The sequence below is a fragment of the Hippopotamus amphibius genome, chromosome 15 (assembly GCF_030028045.1).
Source record: "Hippopotamus amphibius kiboko isolate mHipAmp2 chromosome 15, mHipAmp2.hap2, whole genome shotgun sequence".
Taxonomy (NCBI): Eukaryota; Metazoa; Chordata; class Mammalia; order Artiodactyla; family Hippopotamidae; genus Hippopotamus; species Hippopotamus amphibius.
The window spans coordinates 11,106,133-11,123,499 of record NC_080200.1 but is presented as its reverse complement, the minus strand read 5'-3'; the positions used below and the strand labels follow the sequence as shown (position 1 = coordinate 11,123,499).

The following is a 17,367-nucleotide window of genomic DNA, read 5'->3' as shown; positions in this document are numbered from 1 at the left end:
TTAAAAAATCTGGTAGTCAGTACTATTAAAAATCAGTAACCATAAAAGCCAGTCACAATAGCCATACTTCAAATATATTCAAGAGCCTTATGCGCTGGACAGTACAGATATAGAACATTTCCTTCACTAAGAAAGTTCTATTGCATGGTGCTGTCTAGGAGAAGGCAAATGTCTCCTATATCCCACTGGGTGTCCTTTCCTCACCCTCAATGATGGGTAAGGTCTGGGGGACTATGTCACCTCCTGCCAGCCTGGGAGAGTTCAGTGCTGACTCATTCCCAAGTCTCCAGATTTCCAGGAAGGTCCCCATATGAGGAAATTGGAAGATCCCACTCCTGTCCCAATGATCAGGGAGCCTTACCATCCACAAGGACACTGTTCCTGTCCAGTGTAAAATTCTGCAGTTGGGTACCATTCTTGGTCAGCCGCAGGAATTCCTCATAGATGGCAACTCTGTCCAGTCTCCGAGCCAACGGTGAGAAGTTACACTGAGCATCTACCCCAGTGTGGTTGCTGGGAGGGACAGACCTGGAAAGACACAAGGGATGAATAAGGGTATCTGGAATTCTACACCAATTCTAGGTTCCCTGCTTCTAGTCACATCCAGGAGAACTTTCTGCAATGACGTAAACACTTGGGTCTGCACTGTCCAATAGAGTCATTATTCGGCTCATGTTGTTATCGAGCACTTAAAATATGACTAGTGTGAGTGAGGAACTGAATGTCTCATTTTATGTAATTGAATTAATTTATAAATAAATAGCTGCAGGGAGAACATTTTGAAATGTTGGAGTAAGGACTTCAGAAAATCTGTGAAAACAATGAGAACACTGGCAAGCGCAGTCAAAATCAACTTTTTCAGAAGTCTAGAAATTAACCAGGGTGGCACGCCCCGAGATCTGCCTCCTGGGCACTTGCCCAGCTCTGTGCACTCCTGGCATCTGCTCTGCCGTTGACACACAGTAGCGAGGACACCTGATGCCGCTAGCGACAGGCGCGTCTCAGAGGGATGCTGCACTTGGGGACTCCGGTGCCACCGACCAGAAGAGGAAAGGATACATTCAAACTGGATTTTAAAATCATTATAAGCCAGTGATGGATCAGAAGTTACAGAATACAATGATGAATAAAAGCCTTCAAAAGAATTGCTTCAAATAACCGAAGAAAGAAAATTGATCTACCACCTTAAAACCTCGATCTAGAAAAGCGTACTGCATGTACTTTATGATAGTGATAACTGGGGAAATTTATTTGGCTCTTAATGCACCTAAATGAAAGGAATTGTCACATTGAGATTATTTTAATAACCTTGTTTTATTAACATCTTGACATGATCGCAAGGGAAGAGAAACAGAGCAACAGCTAAAGCCTGCTCATTGGTCAAGATGACTTCTGAAGAAATGGCAGCTTCTGTTCTCAGACCTGTGACTCAGAGAAAAGTGGTATCTGCTCAGTCAGCTGTAGATGAAAGTAGTGATAAGGTCTCAGACATTAGTGTTTCAAAGGCGCATCCTGTCAAGAGCGGGGAGACTTCTCATAACATAACACAACTGAACAAACTTACAGAAGAGTCTTCTGGAAGCAACTTGCTCCAGATTCTCTCAGTAGCAAGGAAGAAAATAACAAGTGATGAGAACAGTAATGAAAAGTGCTGAGAGAAAAATATACCAGATTCTGTGAAAACCCTTAATATTAACTGCAACAACATATTGAAAAACCATCAGCATGGCCTTCCTCAGAGCCAGTTTTATGAAATGTGTGATTCTATTACAGAGGAAGGCCTGAGTTTGGAAATTGGAATCTGGAAAGAAAGGTGTTCCCTGGAATTCAACTAGAAATAGACGGACCTCCCATGGGCATTGGTCCATTAGGACCTCAACCTGCCATCACAGACATAGGCAGGGCACACCCTGACAGCAACATGGTGGTATTTCACTTTCATTACAAAGTTGACAGAAGAATGTCAGACACTTTCTGTCCCCTATCAGATAACTTGATTTTGGATGACTGTGGAACAAAAGAAAAATTACATGCCATATACTTCTAAATTGATAGAATTGTCAGGTAACTGTGCCAATAAGAACAGGCAAGGGCAGTGTGATCATTGTGACCCCTTGAATGACAAATTCTTGTGCTATGAAGGCTCTTGCCCGAGGGCTGATGTGGTATGTTCAGGTGACAGCTTTTGTAGGGAGGATTCTACTGACACTCCACCTACCAAGACCTTTCTGAGCTATTTTGAGGACTTCCCTGATAATTGTGAAGATGTAGAAGAAGATTTGTTCAAAAGCAAAAAGGAGCGGTCCACTTGGTTAGTGAGGAGATTTTGTAAAAATGACAGGGAAGTTAAGAAATCTGTGTATACTGGGACAAGGGCAGCTGTGAGAACTCTGCCTTCTGGTCACATTGGACTAGGGGCTTGGAGTTACGTTGATCAGAAGTTACAGCCCTGTGGGAGAGTCATGGAACGGCTGTCCACAGTGGTGATTAGGCAAGATGGGGGCTGATGTCTGTCAGAAGCCCAGTGGTATCCGGTAAGAGTTAAAGTTTCTTTTGATCAATTCTTTAAAGTTGATTTTTTAAAAATTCAAATCTCCATTGTCTTAGTTCATGGGAAATTTTCAGTTCTGGCAAATGATTCATAGGGGAAGAATTTGTAGTTATTGGAGTTAATAATAATTGTAGTTATTGTCAAGATTATACCAACAAGGACTTCCTAGGTGGTGCAGCGGTAAAGAATCCGCCTGCCACTGCAGGGGACACGGGTTCGAGCCCTGCCCTGGGAAGATTCCACATGCCACGGAGCAACTAAGCCCGTGCGCCACAACTATAGAGCCTGTGCTCTAGAGCCCGTGAGCCACAACTATTGAGCTCATGAGCCACAACTATTGAGCTCATGTGCTGCAACTATTGAAGCCCACGCGCCTAGAGTCCGTGCTCCACAACAAGAGAAGCCATTACAATGAGGAGCCCGCGCACCACAATGAAGAGGAGCCCCCACTCTCAGCAACTAGAGAAAGCCAGTGTGCAGCAATGAAGACCCAACGCAGATAATAAATACATAAATAAATAAATTAAAAAAAAAGATTATACCAACAATATGAGAAACAAAATACACATATATATGTCATCAGGAGTGGAGAATTTAGGGAGATTCCCTGGTTACTGTGTGCGGGATTGTAAGAGAGACAACTGGGAGTGAAAAAATGGCTCCGTCAGCCGATTGTCTAATTGTGTTCTTTGGAGGTACATGCCTCTGTCCTCTTCTACCATGGAGCTCATTATTGCTTTTAGGTTGCAAGGCCTAAAGTAACTTAAATCTGGTTTCTTCCATTTTCTAGCCAACGCTCCCAGTTTCTTTCCTCTTAACCCTTTTTATGCCGTGGGACCCTTTGGCAATTTGGTGAAACCTTTAGATTGAGAACACTTTTAAACACATCAAATGAAATGCAAAGGATCATAAAGGACGCAGATTATGTGGATATACACTTCTCAAGATATTTCTGAAATTGTGATATAGCAGGCTGCTTCTGTATTAACACACTAAATGATGGCAGCTAGTGATGTGATAACTACCATAGTTTCAGAGTAGTGATGAATGTTAGTAGGGAATGGTTTGCCTGGGGCTTTCCCAGTTTTAGCACTGCAAGTCCCATGTTCTGGGAAGCCACTCAGTCTTGGGCAAACCAGGGCAGTTGGTCACCCTAAATGTAAATACTATTTTAGGGTCTCTTCCATGAGTATAATATGTGGAAATATCTGTGATTTCTATTGGTGACAAAAATCACAGGTACTGCTAGTATTACTGGTTTGTTGCTTACATTCATAGTTGAAGGAAATGCTAAATTTCTATTTGAGATTAATAAAAAAAATTTTTTTCATCCAAAAATAAACCAAATTAACCAAAGGCTTGCAACAATTCAAGCAGCATTTAGTTAAGAAAAAAATGTTTGAATCTTGGTAAATGGAGTAAACCTTATGGCATTATAACTTGCACAATTCTCATCCTGCTCTCACGAGGGGCTCAGTTACTTTGAAAACTGTAATGGGTTTACAGCTCCCTAAAAGACCCACCCCCATTGAATTGTCACTATTTGACCTGTCTGGCAGCTTCTTGAAAAAGCCTCATTTTCAGAGCTTTGTCTTTATCTGACTCAGAGCTTGTTTAGTGAGGAAAGTCTAATCCCAGGGCACTTACTACAAACAATCAGTGGTAATTGTTTTACATTGTATCTGCCCAAGGGAGCAATACCAGTTGGGGCAGGCAAGAGGTGAGCTAATAACTTAAAAGAAAAAATTGGGGAATGAGATGTGTACAGGGGGCTTTGAGAAGCTCCAGTGTATTCCTGGGGATCTAGAAGACCACAAGAGTGCTGTGCAAGACTTGAAAAGGTCTTAAACTCTTACCTTTAGCTGAAAGGTTGGCTTAATATCTAAAAAAATTGATCAATGTAATATACCATATTAATAGAATAAAGGGCAAATACCACTTCTTTTTTTTGACATGTTTTCAATAGACACAAACAAGAATTTGACAGAATATAATTTCATGATTAAAAAAACCTCAACAAACTAGGAATAGAAAGAAACCTTACAAGACTTCCTGGATGGCGCAGTGGTAAAGAATCCGCCTGCCAATGCAGGGGAAAACGGGTTCGATCCCTGCTCCAGGAAGATCCCACATGCCGCGGAGCAACTAAGCCCATGCACCACAACTGTTGAGCCTGTGCTCTAGAGCCTGTGAGCCACAACTATTGAGCCCATGTGCCGCAACAATTGAAGCCCACGCGCCTAGGGCCTGTGCTCCAAAACAAGAGAAGCCACTACAATGAGGAGCCTGCGCACCACAAGGAAGAGTAGCCCCGCTCGTAGCAACTAGAGAAAGCCCGTGTGCAGCAACGAAGACCCAACGCAGCCAGTAAATAAAATAAATACATAAATAAATAAATTTAAAAGAAAAAGAAAGAAACTTTACAAACCTGATAAAGAATATTCATGCGAAGACTACACCTAACGTCATACTTAATGGTGGAAGAGTGAAGACTTTTCCTTTAAGACCAAGGACAAGACAAGGATGTCTGTCCTCATCTTATATGTTATTCATATCATACTGAAGGTTCTTATGGGGCCAATTAGACAAGAAAAAGAAATAAAAGGCATTTAGGTTGGAAAATAAGATGTTAAACTCCCTATTTGCAGATGACATTATATTGTACATAGAAAAATCCCAAGAAATACACACATGCGTGTGCACACACACACTACTAAATCCTATTAGTTCAGCATGACTGTAGGATATAAGAGCAATATGCAAAAGACTATACTGTATTTCTATACAATAGTTATTAACATTCTGAAAATAAAGTTAAGAAAGCAGCACCATTTACAATAGCATCAAACAATGTACAAAACACTTAAGGGATAAATTTAACAGAAGTGTAAGTTTTGTACACTCAAAACTACAAAACTTTGTTCAAAGACCTAAATAAATGAAAAGGCATCCTATGTTCATGAATTGGGGATTTAATATTGTTAAGATGACAGTACTCCCCAAATTGATCTAAAGAATAAATGAATCTCTGTCAAAATCCCATCTGGCTCTTCTATAGAGATTGATAAGCTGATCCTAAAATTAATATGCGATTGCAAGGCACTCAAATTACCAAACCAGTATGGGAAAAGAACAACATTGGACAACTCTGCTTCCCAATTGCAAAACTTACTACTAACCTACAGTAATGAAGACACTGCCACAGGCAGAAGGATAGACATATAGATCAATGGAATAAAATCTACTGTCAATAAACAAAGTCATGCAATTATGGACAACTCATTTTCAACAAAGCTTCCAAAACATTAGGGAAAGGATAGGCTACTTAACAAATAGAGCTGGGACAACTAGATATTTACTTGCAAAAGATATGTTGGACCCCTATCTCAACATATACAAAAATTAATTTAAAATAAAGACCTAAATATAAGAGATAAAATTATATAACCCTTGGAAGAAATCATAATCTTGGATTAGTCATTGGGTACTTAGATATGGTACTAAAATCACAAGAATCCAAAGGAAAAAGTTGATAAATTGGGTTTCACCAAAATGAAAAACTGTTGTGCTTTAAAAGATACTATCACGAACATGAAAATCCAACCTTTCAAATGGGAGAAAATACTTACAAATCATGTATCTTGTAAGGGTCTAGTATCCAGACTATATAAAGAACTACTATACCTCAACATTAAAAAGACAAATAGATCAATTTTAAAAATGGGTAAAGGGGGCTTCACTGGTGGTCTAGTGGTTAAGAATGTGCCTGCCAATGCAGGGAACACGGGTTCGAGCCCTGGTCCTGGAAGATCCCACAGGCCATGGAGCTACTAAGCCTGTGTGCCACAACTACTGAGCCTGCGCTCTAGAGCCTGTGAGCCACAACTCTTGAGCCCACATGCCACAACTGCTGAAGTCCTCGCACCTAGAGCCCATGCTCCACAAGAAAAGCCACTGCAGTAAGAAGCCTGTGCACTGCAATGAAGAGTAACCCCTCCTCTCCTCAACTAGAGAAAGCTCGCGCAGCAACGAAGACCCAACGCAGCTAATAAATAAATAAGTAAATAAATTTATTTTAAAAATGGGTAAAGGATTTGAAGAAATAATTCTCCAAAGAAGATATAAAAATGGCCAATAAATACATTAAAAAAGGCTCAACATCACTAATCGTTAGGGAAATGCAAATCAAAACTACAACGAGCTACCACTTCACACCCACTAGGATGGCTATAGTGGGGGAAAAAAAAGGACAATAATAATCGTTGGTGGGGATGTGGAGAATTTGGAACCTTCATACATTGCTGAAGGTAATGTAAAATGCTGGAACCTCTGTGGAAAGTAGTTCAGTAGTTCCTCAAAAATTAAACATAGAGTTAGTTACAATACCCACTGCTATTTATATGCCCAAAAGAAGTGAAAACGGACGTTCACATAAAAACTTGGATATTAATGATCATAACAGCATTATTCATAATAGCCAAAAAGCGGAGACAATCCAATGTCCATCAGTGGATGGACAGATACACAAAAGTGGTACAGCCATCCAATGGAATATTATTCAGTCCTAAATAGGAATGAAGGACCAATATATGTTACAACATGGATGAATCCTGAGCACACTATGCTAAATGAAAGAAATCAGTCACAAAAGACCACATAATGGGACTTCCCTAGTGGCGCAGTAGTTAAGAATCCACCTGCCAGTGCAGGGGACACAGGTTTGATCCCTGCTCCAGGAAGATACCACATGCTTCAGAGCAACTAAGCGTGTGTGCCACAACTGCTGAGCCTGCACTCTAGAGCCTGTGACCCACAACTACTGAAGCCTGTGAGCCTAGAGCCTGTGCTCTACAACAAGAGAAGCTGGTGCAGCGCAATGAAGAGTAGCCCCGGCTCACTGCAACTAGAGAAAGCCCGTGCACAGCAACGAAGACCCAATGCAGCCAATAAATAAATAAATTTATTTAAAAAATACTTGGACCATTAAAAAAAAACCCACATAGTGTTTGATTCCATTTATATACATTTCATATATATGGAGTGCCTATTGTCCAGAACAGACAAATCCACAGAGGAAGAAAGTAAGTTGCTTGCTAGGGGGTGGGGACCAGGGAAGAATGAGGAATGACTGCTAATGGGTGGGTACAAGATTTCTTTTTGCTGTGATGAAAAGTTTCCTCCATTAGATGGGATAGTTGTACCACTCTATGAATATACCACTAAATTACATACATCAGAAAGGTAAACTTTATGTTATGTGAAACATGCTAACAGGTGTATAACAGCTTTTAATTGCCTCTTATGGCTAATGGCTACACGACTGGACAGCACGGTTAGATTGCTGGATTCCAAGTCATCTGGTTCTAACCCCCATCTCCCACGGATTCTGACTTCAGTGGCTGATTTCTTAAGACATGAATGCTATACTCTATATCCCATGGCGCCCAGCACCTTCATGTCTGCCTAGATTGACACAAGCTCTCTTGAGTTTCTAGCCAGTTGTGCTCACTGGTTCAGGAACAAGCTGATGTTAGGTAACAGCTCTATGTTCCTAGACACCTAGGAACTGAGAGAATGTGGCAGTGGGACACTTTTAAAGGACAGCACAAACCTCCAAGTTGATTAGGCCCTGAGTTAGAACTCACCTAAATGCTGAAATTTGACAGTCAGAAAAATAACTCTTGATGCTGCTGTTTCGGAAGAGCTGGTTGAGCTGAAAGACAGGGCAACATTTCCTTGGTCAGAATCCATGGCCCAGTGGCATTGGAGAATGCCAGTTAGCCGATGAGCACACTACCCCATCTAATTTTCTTTTTTTTCTGTCTGTCCAATAGTTAAGAATCCTCGCTTCCACTGCAGGGGGCACGGGTTTGAACCCTGGTCAGGGAACTAAGATCCTGCATGCCACACAGTGTGGCCCCCAAAAAAAAGAAAAGAAAAGGAAACAGTAGCCCAGGTATGTACACCAAAGCATGTCCTGTTCCAGGGTGTGTTGGGCTAGCAACTGAACCCCTTTATGGCTGTCTTTTAATTTGTAAAATGGGAATAAGAACCTGTCTTCATGAATTGTTAAAAAAAAAAAAGTCACCCTCTAGATAACCAACAAGGGATCTACTGTAAAGCACAGGGAACTATAATCAATATTTTGTAATGACCTATAAGGGATGAGAATCCTTTATACACACACACACACACACATACACACACACAAATCGCTGTGCTGTATACCTGAAACTAACATGATATTGTAAATCAATTATTCTTCAATTTAAAAAATGTCCAGACTGCCAAACTGAAAACAAAAAAATACATGTGCACATTAAAAAAGAAGTCACCCTCTGACTACCCAGTGTCCATAGGTCAGTTTCTACAGGGGAACAGCATGGGTACACAACCCCATTCTCACCGCATCCTCAATATTTCTCTTGTTCCGCTGGTATTTGTGGGTGCCTGGCTGGGTCATGTCCTGGGAATAGGGTAGGTTGGTGACAGTGAAATTCAGCTGGAAGTTCTGGAAGCTGGGACTGATTGTTGGTTGGTCTGTTGGTAGATGAATTGATGGCTCCACTTCTAGAATAAAAAGAAGGTATGAAAGTCCCCATCAGGAGAAGTTTTCAACAAAGGAATCATTACAGCCAGTCTGCTTATTCCTGGAAATGTAGACTGAGCTGGGTTTTTAAAAGTGGGCTACAATAAAAAAGAATGAATTAATGCCATTTGCAGCAACATGAATGGACCTAGAGATTATACTACTAAGTGAAGTAAGTCAGAAAAAGAAAGACAAATACCATATGATCTCATTTATATGTTGAATCTAAAATATGATACAAATAAACATATCTATGAAACAAAACCAGACTCACAGACAAAGACAACAGACTTGTGGTTGCCAAGGGGGAGGTAGGTAGGGGAGGAAGGGGATGGGAGTTTGGGATTAGCAGTGGCAAACTATTATATACAGGATGGATAAAAAACAAGGTCCTACTGTATAGCACAGGGAGCTATATTCAATATCCTGTGACAAACCATAATGGGAAAGAATATGAAAAAGAATATATATATATATATATGTATAACTGAGTCATTTTGTTGTACAGAAGAGGTTAACACAACATTGTAAATCAACTGTCCATTCATCCACCTGTCCACCACCTTGAATCCATTCATCTGCCTGCCTGTCCAACTCTCCACCAAGCATTGTGAGAGTTCACTAGGATGTGGGGAAGAGAAGCCTGGGCTTTTCTGGGGCAGAGTCGGGAGGTGCAGGTGCTGACCACCCCAGTGGGCATCTATCACACACCTTTGCTGACCTAGGTTCCTAATGTGTCTTCCTGCCTCTGTCCTTTGTCCCCTTCCCCAATCACTGTCCAGCTATCCCGCAGAAGATAAGCTTTCTTTTCTTTTTTTTATTTTTAAGTTGGAGTATAACTGCTGTACAATGTTGTGTTAGTTTCTACTGTAAAGCAACATGAATCAGCTATACATTATATCTATATCTATATCTATATCTATATCTATATCTATATCTATCCCCTCTGATTTGGATTTCCTTCTCATTTAGGTCACCACAGAGCACTGAGTACAGTTCCCTGTGCTATACAGTAGGTTCTCATTAGTTATCTATTTTATACATAGTATCAATAGTGTATATATGTCAATCCCAATCTCCCAATTCATCCCACCATCCCCTCTTTCCCCTTTGGTATACATATGTTTGTTTTCTACATCTGTGTCTCTATTCTGCTTTGTAAATAAGATCGTCTATATGAGGATAAGCTTTCTAAAGCGGAACTCTGAGTGTGTCATGTTCCTCCCCAAACCATTCCAGAGCCCAGGAAAGTCCCTGTCCACATCTTCAGCCACAACTGTCACCTGTCTCATGTCAAGGTGTGTGCTCCAGCCACACCGGACTTCTTACAGCCTCCTCCAGTGACATGTGCTTTCTGTATTCTAGCTTATAGACACATGTAGCACCACCCCCCATCTCTTCCCCCCAACTAGGTCCTGTTCTTCAGATCTCAGTTTCTTCATCACTTCCTCTAGAAAACTTTCCAAGAGAGAGCTGTGTATGCCTTCCTGGGGTTCCCACAGACTTTGGAAATTCCTCTATTACAGCAGTTATCACAGTGTATCACCAGTACCTATTTATTTTCATGGGGTATACATTGAATGAACGAATGAATGAAGGAACCAATGCGTGACTCATAACTGCAGCCTAAGAAGGAAACCCAGGATCCTTCACATTCTGGGTTGGAAAAACTGACATGTAAAATAACCATTCCCTTGGTTACCATCGCTGCATTTTCTCTTCCCGCCTCCTGTTGGATGACACATTGCCATGAATCATCAACATGGGCTTCCGGAAAGCCTCCCCGCCCCCTTTTCCTCCGCATCCTCCATCAATTTCACTGCTACCCAGAAGCCATGTCCTCCTTCATAAAACCATCTTTACCATGCAGATGTAGAGAACGGACTTGAGGACACGTGGCGGGGTGGGTGTGGCATAGGGGAAGCTGGGACGAAGTAAGCGAGTAGCACTGATATATATACACTACCAAATGTAAAATAGATAGCTAGTGGGAAGCTGCTGCATAACACAGGGAAATCAACTAGATGACTGGTGATGACTTAGAGGAGTGGGATGGGGAGGGGGGGTCTCGGAGGGAGGAGACATGGGGATATATGTATAAATACAGCTGATTCACTTTGTTGTACAGCAGAAACTGGCACAGCAGTGTAAAGCAATTATACTCCAGTAAAGAGCCAAAAACAAAACAAAACAGATCTTTTCCAGCCATGAACCTATTCCCCACCCCATCTCACACCTGTCACATGAATATCCGTCAAGTGGTACGTGGCACCCAGCCAGTGGGATGAGGCATTCAGGGTCTTGTTTAGAAACACTCGCTTCACCACACTGGAGTTCAGATTGGAGGAGAACAGTGCCTTGATGGTTACCGACATGGGATCCAACCTAGGAACAGAGACCATGGCAACTCAGCCAGCACCCAACACCAGAAGTGTCTCCTGAGTTTCTGCTTTATAGAGCCAAAGACCTAGGGGCAAGCAGTGGGGGTATCTCATTGCCTCTTCCCCCAGGCAAAAGAAGAGACCCTGACCAAAAAGGGAAAGGCTTGGGACGTCCCTGGTGGCACAGTGGTTGAGAATCCTCCTGTCAATGCAGGGGATATGGGTTCGATCCCTGGGCTGGGAAGATCCCACATGCCGAGGAGCAACTAAGCCCATGTACCACGACTACTGAGCCCATGCACTGCAACTGCTGAAGCCCTTGTGCCTACAGCCCGTGCTCTGCAACAAGATAAGCCACTGCAATGAGAAGCCCGTGCACTGCAATGAAGAGTAGCCCCCACTCTCCTCAACTAGAGAAAGCCTGCGCACAGCAACGAAAACCCAATGCAGACCAAAAAATAAATAAGTAAATAAATAAATAAAATTAAAAACCCCCCAACAAACAAACAAACAAAAACAAAAAGGAAAAGACTCCTAGGTGTTGGGAATAGAAGCAATAACAGTAGCAGTAATGAATGTCTACTGTGCATCTCTAAGAAGTGACTTCCACATTCCCTCCCCATCACTCTGGTGGAAGCTATTATTACAATTATCTCTACGTTAAAGACAAAGGACCTGAAGTTTGGTAATATTCAAAGTCAGCACTGTGTCCCATGATCCTCCCTCTCTGTAGTATAGATGTCCTAGTTCTTCTACCCACCGCTCAGAGACCTGGGTTCAAACCCAGCTTCGACAGCTCTTGGGCTGTTCACTTCTCTGAGCCTCAGTTTTCCCATGTGAGCACTGGGGAGGAGCACTGCATTCATCTCCTGGGGAATGTTATGAGAATTAAATGAGATAATCATGTGTGAAAGTACCCAGCAGGGAGCCTGGCCATGGTAAGTGTTATTATTGGACTATTATTAGTTGAAAGTTGTATTTCCCAAGAAGGAGGTGGGTGCAAAGGGGTTGGTGGCTCCAAGAGGTCAATCCTTATCCTGCACCCTGAAGACCTATGGAAGCAGATGGTAAGATTAGCTGTCAAGGACGTGGGGAAGAATGGGCACCATGTCAATGAACCTTCCAGTTCAAGGATGTGCCAACAGGAGCTTAGAGCCTCAAGGCGCCAGCTCAGCCAGTGCTTCCAATCTCAACTTACGTCAAGTTGGTGACCAGGCAGGAGCGGAATACATCTTGTAACTGGCTGCTTCTGTAGAGTTTGGTGACCTGGAATAAAGGGTAGAGAGAGTGGGTGAGGTGGAGGTCTCTTGGGGTTGGATGGGGCTACTGAAGCCAGTAGAGGAACCAATATAAGTCCTGAAGGAAAGGAGACCTGAGTTCCAATCCTGGCTCTGCCCCTAACTCACTATGTGACCTCGGGCACAGTGCTCCCCTTTCTGAGCTTCAGTTTGCCCATCTGAGAAGCAGGGAGGCAGCTAGGGTACTGCCTCTGGAAACTGAGAGAACCCAGTAGGTAAAGTGAAGAGTTGAAGCAATCTCTTAATAGGGTAAGTCAGACTGAGGAATGACAAGGGTGCCCAGGGCAAGGAGAGATGGAAGGGGGGAGAGAGACCCTACCTTGTCCTGGATGTCCCTCAGCAGGGCGATGTACTCTGAGGATGTGGGGTCTGCGTTGCTGAGGTTCCAGTTGATGATGTGGAAATGTAGCTGGTACTCACTCTGGATGGATAAACTCTGGGGTGCATAGCCTGGAGACACCGAGAGGAAGAAAAGACAGGTGGAAACTCTCAGCTTTTAGTACAGAGGCATGGTGGCCCGGGGGCCCCAATCTACTGTCAGAATCCACCAAAATCAGGCCCACATGTCGGGGACTCTAGGGACTCCCAAATGGAAAGTCACCCCGAAGAGGGGGAAAACTGGAATTTTATAGGGAATCTCCTGAGCTGAGCTTTTCTGCGTGAGCTTATGCAGTTCCTGCTTCCTGGAATGCTCTTCCACCCTCTTCTTTTCCAGGAAAACTCCTATTCCTGCTTCAGGAGCCCACTGAGGTGGCGATCCATGGAAGAAGGCACTCATCTACTTTGTTCTTGTCATGTCCAGTGTCCAGTACAGTTTCAGGCACACAATATCCTCCTCCAGGAAGCACTCCTTGACTTGCCTCATCTCTGCACTCCCATGGGACCCTGTTAATAATAGTGTCTCTGCCTTTTTTGTGTCTCTAATATTTTTTGGGGGGGCCATCATGCCACGCTGCATGTGGGATCTTACTTCCCTGACCAGGGATCAAACCTGTGCCCCCTGCAGTGAAAGAGTGGAGTCTTAAACACTGAACTGCCAGGGAAGTCCCCCTAAGTGATATTTTTTAAAAAAATTATTTTATTGAAGTATAGTTAATTTACAATGTTGTGCTAATTTCTGCTGTACAGCAAAGTGATTCAGTTATACACATATATTCTTTTTCATATTCTTTTCCATTATTATTTATCACAGGATATTGAATATAGTTCCCTGTGCTATACAGTAGGACCTTGTTGTTTATCCATTCTATACATGATAGTTTGCATCTGCTAATCCCAAACTCCCATTCCATCCCTCCCCCACCCTCTCCCCTTGGCAACCACAAGTCTGTAAGTCTGCTTCTGTTTCACAGATATTTTCATTTGTGTCATAGTTTAGATTCCACATGTAAGTGGTATCATATGGTATTTGTCTTTCTCTTTCTGACTTTCTTCACTTGTGTCCCTAAATAATCTTTAGTTCACTTGATCATGACTTTTTCAGGGACAGAACCTGCATATTCTATCTCCATGCCCAGAACATGGCTTGGGACAGAACGGTCATGCATATGAGTTTGTTGAATGAATGTATGTGAGCTGCAGTGGATCCCCAAACATTCGGGCTGAGATATACATCTTTTGTTTGTTCACTCATTCATTGGATACTAAAATGTGTCAACATATTAAGAACTGAATGCCACATTAAACAAACACTAATTTTGTAAAGTTGGATAATTAAACAAATAATTGCTGTGAAGTGACAAGCATGGGTCTGGCCAGGTTCATCAGGGCTTGTCATCCTCAGACCTACCGAAATTTGAGGCTATATATTTCTTGGTGGTGAGGTTCTCCTGTGCATTGGAGGATATTAGCTACATATCTGGCCCCTATCCACTAGGTGCCCCCTCCCCCATTATGACAATCAAAAATGTCTCCAGGGACTTCCTAGGTGGCGCAGTGGTTAAGAATCTGGCTGCCAATGCAGGGGACACGGGTTCGATCCCTGGTCCATGAAGATCCCACATGCTGCGGACCAACTAAGCCCGTGCACCACAACTACTGAGCCTGCACTCGAGAGCCCGTGAGCCACAACTATTGAGCCCATGTGCCACAACCACTGAAGCCTGCATGCCTAGAGCCCATGCTCTGCAACTAGAGAAGCCATTGCAATGAGGAGCCCGCGCACCACAGTGAAGAGTAGCCCCCCCACCCCTGCTCACCGGGCAGCTAGAGAAAACCAGTGTGCAGCAACAAAGACCCAATGCAGCTAATCAATCAATCAATTAAAATAAAATAAAATAATTTTAAAAAAGTCTCCAGACATTGCTGACTATCTCCTGGGTGGGGGCAGAATCACCCCCAGGTAAGAGCCACTGGCATGGAGGAACCTCTCATAGAAGAACCTCTGTCCCAAGAGATCCCATGGGTCAGACATTTTGGTTTTGAATGAAAATTCATTACATTTATTTGGTAAAAGAATTTCATTTCACGCTGTTTTCCTGAACTGACAAGGAGAGACCATCCCCATGGAGGTTTGGGGAGGGTGCTCCCCAAATAGAACTTGGACTGACTTGTTCAGGAGGAAATAAAATAGAATAGGGACAAGTACTGATTACTGTAAATCCAAGTTCAGCATGAGCACTCACCATTGACAAAGAGGCTGTCCTTGACCAGGGTGTAGAAGCCCATTTGGGTGACACCATTGGTCAGCTGGTTCAGCTCCCAGTAAAGCTGCTCTCGGTCCAGCCTGTGGCCCATGGGGTGAGGGTGGTAGGTGCAGACAGCATCCACGCTGGTGGCCGCATCACCCTTCTCAGGTCTGGGGAGAGAGGGAGGTGAGGACTCTATATAGAGTCTAGAGTCCTTCTAGAGAGAGGTCTTGAAACCTCTGGATGTGGGGCCAGAAATAGGGCGCAGCAAATGGAAGGTCAGTGGGAAGATGGAGAAAGGGGTGGTCATCGAAAGTGATCCTTATAGGCAAATGGTCAGGAAAAGGTCTTACTTGAGGGAAATCAGTCTGCAAGCTGAGTAGAAGGGGCCCAGGCTGCTCTTCAGGAACAAGGATCCAAGCTGGGGAGATAGGAGAAGGATGATAAGCAGAAAGGGGAGGGATTGGGGGAGGGACTGGGTGGGAACTATCCCACCAGGGGTTGCTGGCACCAGCATCTCACCAGGCTCTGCAGGACCCTCTCAGTGGAGTTGAACATGGCTGAGCTATTGCTCATGTCTGATGAATATGGAAGGTTGGAGATGGTGAAGTTAAGTGTGAGGGTCTTCAGGTTGTGTCCCATAGCTGCAATAAGACGGGCATAGATGGGTATCACCGAGAGCTGAACTGGGACCACATCAGAGTCCTGCATTCATTATAATCTTCTGTCTCTTCTTCCAGTAGCACCACCACCCACCAATGAGACCACCCAAGTCAAAACCAGCCTATCTGCTCAGCCTCTCCTCCCTCACCTCCAATTAACACTAATGTTACTTGCAGAATGGTACCTACATACATCCCCTCTCTCCATCCCTGTCCCAGCTCAGGTCTCATCTTCTCTGACCTGGGCCAAGACCACAGCAGCTTCATTGGCTGCCCTGTCTAAAGGATGTTCTCTACACTGAACACTAGAAGACATTTTCATAAATAAAAATCTCGCTACTGTCACCACGGCTCTAGTACCACGTGGCTTCCTATGGCCTTCAGCACTAAGTTCAACTTATTTTTAATATTTTTTTTTCATGTGGCATGTGAGATCTTAGTTCTCCAACCAGGGATCGAACCTGTGTCCCTTGCAGTGGAAGTGTGGAGTCTTAACAACTGGACTGCCAGGGAAGTCCCTAAGTTCAACTTTTTTGATCTGACACTCAAAGTCCTTCTTAATCTGGTTCTTGCCAGGCTTTCAGCTTAATTTATCCATCTACTCCAGGTTAAGCTTTAAGCTTCAGGCAAGCCAAATTCTTCTAATTCTCCCCATACACTGTGCTGCTTTTTACGAAATAATTAATTAATTAATTGGCTGCACTGGGTCTTTGTTGCTGCTCACTGGCTTTCTCTAGTTGCAGTGAGTGAGGGCTACTCTTCATTGTGGTGCGCAGGCTTCTCATTGTGGTGGGTTCTCTTGTTGCAGAGCATGGGCTCTAGGCATGTGGGCTTCAGTAGTTGCGGCTTGAGGGCTCAATAGTTGTGGCTCATGGGCTCTAGAGAGCAGGCTCAATAGTTGTGGCACGTGGGCTTCGCTGTTCCTTGGCATGTGGGATCTTCCTGGATCAGGGATCAAACCTGTGTCCCCTGCATTGGCAGGCAGATTTTTAACCACCGCACCACCAGGGAAGTCCCCACTATGCTGCTTTTGACCAGTGACATTTTGCTCATGGAATCCCATCTGCCAGGAAAACTTTTCATCCCCTTTTTGCCTGGATGACTCCTAGTTTTTCTTAAAGACTCGGGTTTTGTGAAAGTTTCTCCAGAAAGCCTTTCCTGGGCTTCCTTAGTGGCACAGTGGTTAAGAATCCGCCTGCCCTAGAGCCCGTGAGCCACAACTACTGAGCCCATGCGCCACAATTACTGAAGCCTGTGCG

The 17,367-nt window shown here is 43.5% G+C and overlaps 1 protein-coding gene across 1 annotated transcript in view; it reads right to left on the bottom strand.

The window, feature by feature from the left end:
* MUC16 (mucin 16, cell surface associated) overlaps positions 1-17,367 on the bottom strand; it is a 69,049-nt gene that overhangs the window by 3,052 nt on the left and 48,630 nt on the right. Inside the window, exons 31-39 of the mRNA XM_057708298.1 lie at positions 15,969-16,090; positions 15,800-15,867; positions 15,444-15,616; positions 13,139-13,269; positions 12,720-12,787; positions 11,377-11,525; positions 8,958-9,121; positions 8,197-8,264; positions 362-528 (exon numbers count right to left, since the gene is read on the bottom strand). Coding sequence (XP_057564281.1) covers positions 362-528; positions 8,197-8,264; positions 8,958-9,121; positions 11,377-11,525; positions 12,720-12,787; positions 13,139-13,269; positions 15,444-15,616; positions 15,800-15,867; positions 15,969-16,090 — 1,110 coding nt within the window. The remainder of the gene's footprint in view (positions 1-361; positions 529-8,196; positions 8,265-8,957; positions 9,122-11,376; positions 11,526-12,719; positions 12,788-13,138; positions 13,270-15,443; positions 15,617-15,799; positions 15,868-15,968; positions 16,091-17,367) is intronic.